This window comes from Eucalyptus grandis, chromosome 7, assembly GCF_016545825.1.
Source record: "Eucalyptus grandis isolate ANBG69807.140 chromosome 7, ASM1654582v1, whole genome shotgun sequence".
NCBI classification, from domain to species: Eukaryota; Viridiplantae; Streptophyta; class Magnoliopsida; order Myrtales; family Myrtaceae; genus Eucalyptus; species Eucalyptus grandis.
Window position 1 is genome coordinate 11,797,544 of NC_052618.1, and position 11,683 is coordinate 11,809,226.

An 11,683-nucleotide genomic window follows, 5' to 3' on the forward strand; every position below is an offset into this window, starting at 1 on the left:
TCTCTCTTCCATATTTTCCATCAGCATGGCTGAAGCGTTCTCATGTCATAGCATGTTGCTTTAGGAATATTTTCCATGACTAATGACAGCTAGGGTTGCATTTCCTCATTTTGTTTTGGAGAAATACAATTCGAATGTGTAAATTGAATGGCCATGCAATTTGTGTAGATTCAGAAAGACAAGAAAACACAACATCAGAGCAATCTCTTTGACCAGATAAACTTTCATCGATCAACAATTGGAAAATGCGACTACTTGCTATCCGGTGATTTAAACTACCAGTTCTAGAGGAACACAAATATTTTGTTCTTATCAGAAATCATACATGCATAGTTTCTTCAAGACTCGGATTAATGATCACTTGGATTGCAACTTACTAAGATGCACAAATTTTGAGTGCCAGGAATACATGTAAACTAAAATGGAATCAGTGTGGAAGGCAGTGTCGTCTCTTTTATACTGAGAAGGAACAAAATGCATCGGTAAATTGAATTGCTAAAACTGACGAGAGGGCTCTGCATCATAAGTCCATAAACTTCACTCCCTCGTCAATAAATCTCTCTTTCTAGCCTAATAGCCTGTTAGATTCTGCTTTCAGGAGGACTGCACTACACATATTTCCCTCTATACTTCGGCTTTGTTTCTTTACTAACTTTGGTGTCGCCCTCCGCGACGCATACCGACTCACCAGGGCTAAAAACTGCAGAATGAAGATTACCGTCTTCCATCCACTTTAGGTGGTTTTCCTTGAACTCCAGATGTTTAAGCCTAGCTGCTTCTTCGATTTCCTTGGTGTAAGGACCTCTCTTCACCATTGTGAGTAAAACCCGGCTATATCGTGAACTTAATATCTGTTCCGATGCTGAAACCAATATGAAACAAGGGTGCTCGGGGAAATGGTTTTCTGCGGACTCGTCTTCTCTCAAAACGGGATAAAAGAACACTAGCCTGCCATTGAGTATGAGCATTTTAGCAGCAATGTCAAGCAAATCGTGCACACATTCTACCAAGCTGTAAGCTGCAGTTGATGGTATGTGATCTGTCCTCTTGTCATCGGGAACGGTGTAAGGGCCCACAACCCCCTTTAGTAATTTGCGGCCACCAGACTTGCGTCCTCCAGCACGAACTCCATAAGGTGGATCACAGATTATGGCATCAAATACCTACAAAACTAGCATGAGAGATCGTAGCCCGACAAAAGGAGGAAAGCAAAATAAAAAAAGTTAAACTTTAGTTGTACTTGAAGCAAAACAAATTAAACTAAGTTGTTATTATTAGCATCACTAACAAAAATAATGAGATCCAGCTCGTATCATCGTCATGGTAGTGATCAGCTGAACAGTTAGTAGCATTACCCTCCATCTCATCTTTGAAGTGGAAGATCCAGAGTAAAAACCATGATCCTGTAAGTACTACTGAACTTGGGTGGTACTCACAGAGGAAGCACCACAAAAAGATTCTGCTAATAAGAGCAAACCCACCAAATCTTTTCACTTAGTTAAGAGATAGAAAAGGAATGACCGCAGACTTACTTCTTTTAACCCAGGACGCCATGGAGGGAGGTTATTATCGGCCCTTAACAAACCAATCGGCATAGGCAATCCATACTGCAAGGAGAGAATAAGTGATATGTTAGGTTTGTGCCTCCTTAATGGTCATCCATGAACTTTGTTCACTTAGCCAAAGGAAAAAGTTCTAAGTTCCTGTGCGCAGTTAATATTTTAGTTATTTAGACCCAGCTAGATACCACAAAGTAATTCAAATCACACTAACAAATGCTAAGGGTACCTGCTTAAAATTACTCCAGACATTACAATCAGGTCCACGCCCATCACGTACTACCCTAATGTCAATGTCTGCACCCTGAAATTTTCATGTCAGTCAAGAGAATCTTTCTCCATTCAACTAGCTCCTTGTCTACTTCAACATGGAGGGAAGAGCACGAACCATGGTCATTGCTCCAAAATGAGCTGCGGCAATAAGAATGCTTCCAGTGCCAACAAAAGGATCATAAACAAGTTTCCCTGGTTTTACCATTGCTTGATTGGCCATCAAGAAAGCCATTTCTGCATCCATAGCAGTAGGGCCAAGGTAGGTTCGACTTTTGAGCTGATATGTGGGCAAAAGCTTCCGGTCAGCACTACCAACTTCACGGCCAAAAAATATCCTCTTCTTAACCACTGGAGGGAGACCATTGTTGGCTCCATAATCATCTGTTTCCATGAGCCAGAACTTGTGCTCTGGATTCCTTAGATTGACTCGTCCCTGCAACAACTTACATCAGCTTATACTTACCACAGGGACCACATATGGGTTATATCCTTTCAACGAGAAGCTGATCGAAAATAACTGGCAGATCATTAAGTATATGAAAAGAAAATCATTTATGAGATTATCTCATTATCCTATCAACACGCCTGACAAGGAAAATTCACAAGCAAAAAAAGGTTCGCTCACTGGATGATTATCAGTTATGCTCAGTTATTAGATGACAGGGTTAAAATGGAGAACAGGAGTCTAGCATTTACTAAGCCAAATACGCTACATACTTTACTAATCTAAACAATATTAAGAGTCCCACTGTTTACGAAAAACGTTCAAAAAGATTAAAAAAAAAAAAAAAAACCGATCTCATTCATGGGTCCTTGCTTGGATAATCACTGTAATCTATCACAATCAGCAACAACCTGAATAACTAAATAAATTCCTGGAGCTCGATTTTCTAAAAACCAGTCCCTGCTTTTGTCGAATCATTGAATACTTGCTCATCTACCAGGGTTTAAAATCAAGACTTCAAAGAAATAGACCAATGCAATTTGGACTTTGAATAGGTAGTGACCACATGGTTTTTTGGGCACTAACAGTTGAGTTATGCAGCCTGGCCTCACTCTGTGAGAATGCCTAAGAGGGATACGGATGAAAGAAAAATCCACTCCGTGAGATTTAGTATCAAGATCTAATTTATAGCTTGAAGATGATTAGAATTTCATTATGCGACTTAAGGGTACATGTCAGTACCTTATCATGCATTTGAGAAAGTTTATAATTTGGCTGAAATGCAGATTCCTTCTGAAATTGGCATGGCCTAATTGTATAAAGCTTACACCAAAGTAACACTATTGAATGCTCATGTATAATTTAACACCTCGACCTTCTCCTTTCTGAAAACGAACAACAATTAAAGCTTTAGCAGAAGTCAACACCTACCAACTCTAAAAATTGGTATCCACAATGAAAGGAAACTAGCACATCATAGTTAGAACAAGGATAAATTTCTTTCTCCAGCTTTAACCATCCACAGAGTATCATTGTTATCTTATACAGTGGATCTGCATTGGTCCTTTTGGACAATTCATCACATGCACTCTCCCAGGACCAAAAGTTCAAAATTCGAAGGCCTCCAATGCACCATCCATATTCCCAATGGTATCAACATACGGATTTGCCCATGCAAGACATTCAACTTTCAAATCCATGAATTAGCATTTGAAGATCCTCAAGACATAAAACATGGCAAGGCACCTTGAATGGGATGTATGTAAGACTTTGAATGCGTTCATTTTGCTCCTGAAAGCTAATGACCTTCCCAAAACTGTCAACCGTGATTCTGAACGTGCTTTCAGAAGTCAGATATGGTAGCTTACGCTCATCTGGGTAATTTTTAATCACATCTTCTAGTTCTTCATAGCTGTCCCCTTCTCCCCAGAGTTCATAAATACCCTTGACAAGTATACCTACAATTATGCAAGTTCAAGCAGGTATAAGAAAAGATCAAGCTGATAGGTTGATGGCTTACTCAATATAACCACTAAAGGAAGAAAATATGTTTAATATAGCCACTGTTATAGCATTAACTGCAAGGAAGCAATAAAAAGAAGAACATATCAACAATACTAGTACTAACTGGTAGCTTCCAGGCTTCCAGCAGACAAAAGCTCCTTTACTAATTCTACGGAGAAGAAATGGTTTATTGTCCTAATGTTACTGGTGAATGATAGCTATAAATCACGTGGACAATGTACAATTGACATTGTGCGCTGCAGAAACTGATTAACTATTAAGCAACAAAAGCTCTTTGTCGACAAGTTTAGTTCCATCTGCAGCATAATTTCATATTAAGTGATAGAACAAAGATAATTATCACGTTGATATTTAAGGCATATGATGGTAAAATAATAAATTGGATCAGCAATCACTAAAAGCAGGAAATAAAGTTTCAAAATTCATCATCTTTTATTTCAGGGTAAACTCCCACGGCAAGTATTTGACAGAAAGTTAAGAGTACGAAACCCTATCTCATTATTCAAGCATGGAGTGGTTAATTAAACCTTAAAGATCATTCTGATGTCATCTCATGTTCAAACATGGAGTGGTTATTCAAGCATGGAGCGGTTAATTAAACCTTAAAGATCATTCTGACGTCATCTCATGTTCCTAGTTAAGTCATATCTTCGTCTCTCGTCCATTTCCAGGGACATCCTTCACTATGTTGAGCAAAAATGAACGTGTCAATTTAACCGATGGCAGAAATTTTTTTAGCAGATATGTCATGACGCGACATCTATAGACCCATGGGAAACTAGCTGACTATAGAGTTGACATTCTTCTTCTTACATCCAGATTTCACTATGATTCTATATATTTGCGACAATTTTTCATTAAAAATCTCAGAAAATGCCAGAGAGATGTCACCAACAGCTACCATAATTAATCGTCAACGGGCGCGGACCCACTTTTTAAATATCTTTCCTTATTTGGGACCCTATTCAACTCTTTTAGCTTCTATTGAATCGAGAAATGGGTTTGATTGTCCAGGCATCTGATGAGGACACCCAGACATAATTGCTAGCTCCAGATTTAACGAAAGATGGAAGGCTGCATCCACGATGCAATTATCCAACCCTTCTTCCCTAATGGCATCTAACGAAGTCGAGCATTATGGCATATGAATGCAACGAATCCTAGTAAAGCTACTACTCCTGGAAATCATATAGGAGCCTTCACATCTCCATGCCCAGAAACAAATTCAGCCCCAGATGCCGAAAAGAGAAGCTGGGTCGATCAAATACAATTAATTAGACGACAGCTCCACTACGTTTTTACAGGTCAATATAAAAACAGAAGATTCACACAACTCCAATCATCGTCATTCCCAGTCCACTGGTTTTCATCCACACAAACATCACGAAAGCAACGAATTAAGCTGCAGAGAAGGAGGATCAAAACGTCCGAAAGAGGTAAAAAAAGAAAAAAATAACTGACTTCGATTGGCGACGTCACGAGCGACGTCCTCGGAAGGGAGGTCGACGAAGTGGAAAGGGGAGTCGGGATGGTGGTGCTCCGGGATCCGCCACTCGAGATGCTCCGCCCCGCCGCCGTCGTCGGAATCGAACGCCCCGAACATCCGGGCGAGGGACTCGACCTCCGGTCTCCGGTAATCCAGCAACCGGTGGTAGAACACGCACAGGTACCACATCTCTCTCGCCGATTCTCCCTTCCTGCTTCCCCTTTCCGCGATCGCTCCTCTCCTCGAGGCAACCCGAGCGCAAGCCGGCCTGTGCGTTCCGCGGTGGAGCGGCGGCGGTTGCAGCGGCGGTTACGGCGGCGGCGGCGGCGGCGGCGGCGGCGGCGGAGGAGGTGGCGGAAGGGAGAAGAGGGACCGGCCTGAACGGAAAGTGGTTTCGCTTCGCAAAATGCAAAACCCAAAACCCTGGCGCACTCAAGCGAAGTGAACGGTGGTGGCGGTCAGAATTCGAGGGACAGCCATTTCGAAGAATTGTACTTAGGTCCCCGTATTTTCTAGATCATGACAATTTGGCCCCAGAAAGATTCCCGAATTTTTTGGAGCCATTCCTGCTTTTTCTTATCTCAATTATATTCTAAAGCTTTCAAATTCTGGCCGAGATTTTACTCACGAAAAATATGACTCGTGACTGGTGGATTTCGGTTTATTTGCTTCTATGTTCTCCATTAACCAATATTTATAACATAAAATGACCTTGATTCTTTTTATAAACCCAAAATGCCGTTCAAGATTTAAGAATCACGAAAAAATTATTCACAATCATCCGTCTTGACTCTTATATAATGAAAGTCTATGCGCTTTTTTTTTTCCTAAAATTTTTTGTGCTAAAATTTGCAATATCATTTGCATTTTAAAAGAATCACAAGTGAAGATTTCATAAGTTTCACATTCATAAAGGGAAAAGTTAAAGTGTGTCTTGCAAGATTTATAATAAAAGGGAATATGACATAAATTGCTTTATCAATTTTGATTCAATTTGTAATATGATTTTTAGATTTTTAATTTATTTAATATGATCCATGAACTTTTAGCCTAATGTATAATATTATTTTTAAACTTCTAAATTATTCTATGCGATTCTTACATATTAAGTTAAAGGGTTACATTACATATTGATTAAATTTCATGAATCATTCACGTTATATTCCCTAGCTTGGAAAGTAAAAACTCAATCAAGAACTGTTTACATCTTAACAAAAATTCAGATTATATGTCAAATAAAAGTTAAAATTATAAGGAGCGTAAAAAATTTGGGAGAAGAGAAAAAGTCAAAAAGTAATTGCGAAGAAATTCGTGTCCCGAATAAAAAAAAAAAAAAAAAAAAAGAAAGAAAGGGGGAAAGAAAGGAGGACATACAAAAATTCGTCACGCACCCCCAAAAAGCAGCAGCGCCCTACCCTGCAGCTACTTCCCACCGGAAGCATTTTCGTCGGTCGCCTCCCGAAATTGCCCCTCCCAATCCACGCCAGCCATTTCCAATTTCCAATTTCCACTTGCGTTCGATGCCGATTCCCTCCTCCTCCTCCCTCCTTTTAGACCTTTTCTAGGGTTCCTTCCTTCTCCTCCTCCTCCTCCTCCCTTCTTTTTCCTCGTCCTCGCCTTCGTCTCCTTCGCTCGCCAAGAAATCGACGCGAACCCCGGAGCTCCACCGATCGACCTCGGGCCCCTCCGATCGTCGCCCCTTCCGTCTCGGTGCTCCCCCCACCGTAAGTCGGATCCGCTTCTCGTTTCGCGCGTTTCTTTTTGGGCCCTCTCTCTCTCTCTCTCTCTCACTTGGGGTTTTGGGTTTGAGAGGGTCGTCGGTGGTGTTGAGCGGCGCTGAATTGACTGCCCTTCGAGCTTGAATTGCGCCTTCCTCCTTCTTCTTCTTCTTCTTCTTCTTCTTTGAATGATGTTTTTGAGTCGGAATTCGAAGGCGCGTGAGGCTTGAGGAAGTGAATGATTCTCGATGTCGTCGCTCTCGTGATATAGCTTGATTACCTTAGGCGAATTGCTTTGGGGTTTAAAAAGTTTTATTTTTTTATTTTTATTGGTTGCTTTTTTGGGTTTGAAATTCAATTCCGGCGGTTTGGTGTCGTCGTCTTTTAGTTCTTGTTGGGGAAAGTTTCCTTCTTGGGCCAGGTTGGAAAGGAAAGCTGTTAAATTTCGGCTCTACATGGAAGCAAGAATTTGCCCCGTAGGGCTGGCTTGCGTGTCTTTATCCGCCGCCGGAGCGGATTTTCTCTGGCTTCTTGTTGCTCGATAAATCTTGAGAGAGCATCTGCGTGGATTGAATAAAAGAATTAGTTGGTGCGTGGGTTTACTTGTTCGATTTCTGTTGATTTCTGTTTGAATGGACTGAGATGTCATGGAATGGATGGCGCCTGATGAAATGACGGACCGTTCTCGTCTTGAATGGGCTTTTCGATCAATCGTTATCTTTTATCTCCGCAGCGCCATGATGAGGAAACTCGATGATCTTTAAGGATGGCTTTCATAGGTGGTTAAAAAGAAAGGAATTTATCAACAAATGTAACATTACTGATTGTAAAAGCAATTGTATGTGTGCTTTGAAGAATTTAGTCAATAAATACTCGTGCAAACCTATGCCCAGTAGGCCCTGTGGCGTGATGGTGTAGTTCGAGAATCTTACCTCTAGAAGCTACTTGTTCTGGTTCTTTTCTATATGTGCTATGGTTTTTTGGAGCTAAAATGTTCTTTACAATGATTAACTATGGTCCAAGCTTGTTGACTGGGCTTTGATGCACAAGCCCGCACGGTCTGATTTTGATATCATCGACTAAAGTACTCGAACTTGTGGATTGCTATACTTCATTTAATTATTCACTGTCCTTTTTTCTACCTTATCATCACGAGAACTTAATTTTACTCAGTTATGCTCAATATATACTTCATACTTCTGGGTGATCTGATTTCTGCTCTGTTTCCCGGGCAATTGCATTAAACATGCTGTGGTCGTGCTCTACAGTTTGGTAATTCCATGTCTAACATCACTCATTAAATATAGTTAGAAGATGTCAGAAGAGCTGGAGTACCGCTGCTATATTGGTGGCCTTTCGTGGTCAACAACTGATAGAGGTCTAAAAGATGCTTTTGAAAAGTTTGGCCATCTGCTTGAGGCGAAGGTACAATTTATTAGCATCTATTAAATGTTTACAGCCCTTATCCATACGGTAACCTTTAGACATGTATGACTGCCTCCTAGCTTCTACAAATTACTTTTATTGTGGTAGAGCATTTGATACTTCATGCTTTATAAGTTGCAAGCCAATGCAAGAGGTCTTGTCTCTAACAAATATCAGGAGACTCAGGTACTTTGTTTGTCTGCAGGAGATATTTTAACCTCATCCTTTTGGTACAGTTGGTAACTACCTGATTATTTGATTTCATTAATCTTTGCCAGCTAAACGAGGCTTTGCCGCATAGTTTTATTGTGGTGAATAAGTAGAAGATGCTTCGAACTTGCATAGTCTACCTTAAGAGGCAATCTTAGATTGCGTTTAAGTAATGGATGCTCGTGTTATGTTGCTGTCAAACCCCATTCACGTTACGTCTTATAGACGTGAATATTATCGTTTATGGGACATGCTTGAAACATCATTCGAGTAATATAGGAGGGGGATAAATTGTTCGTAGTATCTTTAAACTTCTTGATCTACCGCATCCTCAACCATACAAGATCGCATGGATTGATAACACTACTATTCGTAGATCAAGCCATGTCTTCACTGTTTTTAGACCTAGCAATGTCTTCTTTCTTTCCAAGATGATGCTTGCAATAAATTTACCTTTTCTCTGTCATCTTGACATAGTCTACCTTAAGTAGAAGATGCTTCAAACTTGCATGGTCTACCTTAAGAGGCAATCTTAGATTGCGTTTAAGTAATGGATGCTTGTGTTACATTGCTGTTGAACCCCTATCATATTATGTCTTATAGATGTGAATATTATCGTTTATGGGACGTGCTTGAACCATCATTTGAGTGATATAGGAGTGGGACAAATTGTTTGTAGTATCTTTAAACATAGTACCTTTAAACTTCTTGATCTACCACATTCTCAACCATACAAGGTGGCTTGGACTGATAACACTACTATTCATAGATCAAGCTATGTCTTCACTATTTTTAGATCAAGCAATGTCCTCTTTCTTTCCAAGATGATGTTTGCAATGACTTTACATTTTCCCTGTCATATTGACTCAAGTTTCATGTCATAAGTCACCGTTGGCTCTATGATGATTGCATGAACCCCAACATGCAAAAAGAATAGTCTTTTGGAAACACAGTGATTGTCTAATAGGCTTTCAACAGACATCTTAACTTGCTCCATGAGTCATTGGCGTATATCATGAGTTGTGTTTCACTCACTTAAGGTGTGGTTCCTTGTCACCAGAAAAAAAAAATGGCTGAAAAAGTAAAGTGACAAGTACAGCTGTTGGCAAATACCATAAAAAGTTCTCTGTTGAAATTGAACTGGCGACTTTAGGAGCTTTAGAGGCTAAATGTATTGCTTTTTGAATGGATTAGAGTTGATACTCTGCTTTCATTGGCTGAACTCACCAAGTTTTGGATTGCTGCTCTTATCTACAAATTGGTTTTCTGTCATCTATTAAAAAATCGTGGACTCTTTTTATAGATCAGTAGACAGAACAAATCTAGCGATGGAAAGTGTGTGGGGGAAGTTGTATTTTCCATTGTGATCTAGTGTGGGTCCCAATGTTTTGTAATTTGATCAGTCAGGTCTTGTCCAGTGAGTATGGGCAATAGCTGCTCTAGCATTATGGTTTGTTTGTATGTTTAAGATGTTAACTTGAGAAACCTAAGCTTCTCACTTTTTGAAACATGAGAAGCTTCTTTGCTGCATTTTCATGAAATTTCATGTGGTATCATTACTATCCTTTATATTATAATGTGGTGATGAAGAAAGCATGTAAATATCACATGGGTATAATTGCAAAGACCATCCTCATTTTTGCTCTTCATAACAAATGCCCTCACGTTTCAAAGTCTACATTGTGCGTCTCCCCAACCTAAAATGACGTATTTGCCCTTATGTACGCCTGAAATCTATGCCTAGAAAGTGAAATCCAATGTTGAGGGTGGGCTAATTTTGGGAAATGTTTGTGGGTGGGAGGTGCAACTTGAAATCCAATAAAAACAATAAGCGAAAATAGTAGTTGTAGGTTTTGAAATGTAAGAATAAAGTTGAGGATGTTAATTGTAATTTTCCCTGTCGTATGATATGAACTAACTCCAAGAAGAATATTTCTAATGCAGGTGGTGCTTGACAAGTTCTCTGGACGCTCTCGTGGATTTGGTTTTGTAACTTTTGATGAAAAGCAAGCAATGGAAGAGGCTATTGAGGCTATGAATGGGATGGACCTGGATGGAAGAAATATCATTGTGGAAAAAGCTCAGCCTCAAGGTTTGGGTAGAGACCAAGATGGTGATCGCAGTCGTGATCGTGGTCGTGATCGTGGTCCTAATCGGGACTATGGTGGTGGACGTGGAGGTGGAGGTGGAGGTGGAGAATGTTTTAAGTGTGGCAAGCCTGGGCATTTTGCAAGGGAGTGTCCTAGTGAAGGGGGCAGAGGAGGTAAGTATGGGGGGAGGGATGACAGGTATGGAGGAGGAGGAGGAGGAGGAGGAGGTGGCAGTGGGCGCTATGGTCCTGATCGAAATGGTGATCGATCTGGTGGTCGCAATAGGGAAAGTGGTAGTCGAGGAGGATCAGGAAATGACCGCTATAATCGGGACCGTTCTGGTCCCTATGAACGTCGTAGTTCAGGAAACTTCCGTTCAGGGTAGAAAGAATACTCCTGATAGGTATGCACACAGTCGTTACCAGTCATAATAAAGCAGTTGATTCTGTGCTGATTAAAAAATATTTTGTGCTTGTAGCAAACAATTGGAGGTACTGCTGTTACTTGCTGGAGGTGTCAAAGTCTCTCCTGTTGCATCTCTTCTTCATGGTTGTCTGGGTGGACGAATCGGCTTGATCAGTCTTTGATGTGCGAACTATGGCTGAAAGATTCAACTGTTTAATGTCCGTGAATGCTCGTTTTGATGTTTTGGTCTGATGACAATGCTTGCTTGACTTCAACAATCAAATTTGGTCTTACTCTATCAATACTATGATGGGTCCTGGATTCTCTTTCGGTTACATGCTTTAGCACTTGCAAATCCATCTGAGATCAATCTTGGTTGACTTCTACATTGGCATTTGCGACTGCGGAGTGCGGACAGCTTTTTGGTGTCTAGATGGCTCTTTTGAGGATAGGGCGAGAGATTGACCTGTGGAAGTATTGCCTTTTCTCTTTGCAAAAGGGAAGCTGCCTTAGAAATGAATGCCCGTTGTGGCTACGATTTTTCAAAT

At 40.5% G+C, this 11,683-nt stretch overlaps 2 protein-coding genes across 2 annotated transcripts; one reads left to right on the plus strand and one right to left on the minus strand.

Moving 5' to 3' along the window:
- Nucleotides 1-341: 341 nt before the first annotated feature.
- Nucleotides 342-5,692, minus strand: LOC104452761 (tRNA (guanine(10)-N2)-methyltransferase homolog). The gene is made up of 6 exons (XM_039318237.1): nucleotides 5,263-5,692; nucleotides 3,523-3,734; nucleotides 1,948-2,265; nucleotides 1,789-1,863; nucleotides 1,533-1,607; nucleotides 342-1,163 (listed from the first exon to the last, which is right to left on the minus strand). Exons 1-6 carry the CDS (start codon nucleotides 5,474-5,476, stop codon nucleotides 609-611), a joined length of 1,449 nt encoding a protein of 482 aa, XP_039174171.1. The 5' UTR covers nucleotides 5,477-5,692; the 3' UTR covers nucleotides 342-608.
- A 1,071-nt stretch (nucleotides 5,693-6,763) lies between these two features.
- On the plus strand, nucleotides 6,764-11,470 carry LOC104452762 (glycine-rich RNA-binding protein RZ1A). The gene is made up of 4 exons (XM_010067238.3): nucleotides 6,764-7,011; nucleotides 8,313-8,430; nucleotides 10,585-11,133; nucleotides 11,209-11,470. The coding sequence occupies exons 2-3, from the start codon at nucleotides 8,320-8,322 to the stop codon at nucleotides 11,113-11,115; spliced, it is 642 nt and encodes a 213-aa protein (XP_010065540.2). The 5' UTR covers nucleotides 6,764-7,011; nucleotides 8,313-8,319; the 3' UTR covers nucleotides 11,116-11,133; nucleotides 11,209-11,470.
- The last annotated feature ends 213 nt before the right edge of the window (nucleotides 11,471-11,683 follow it).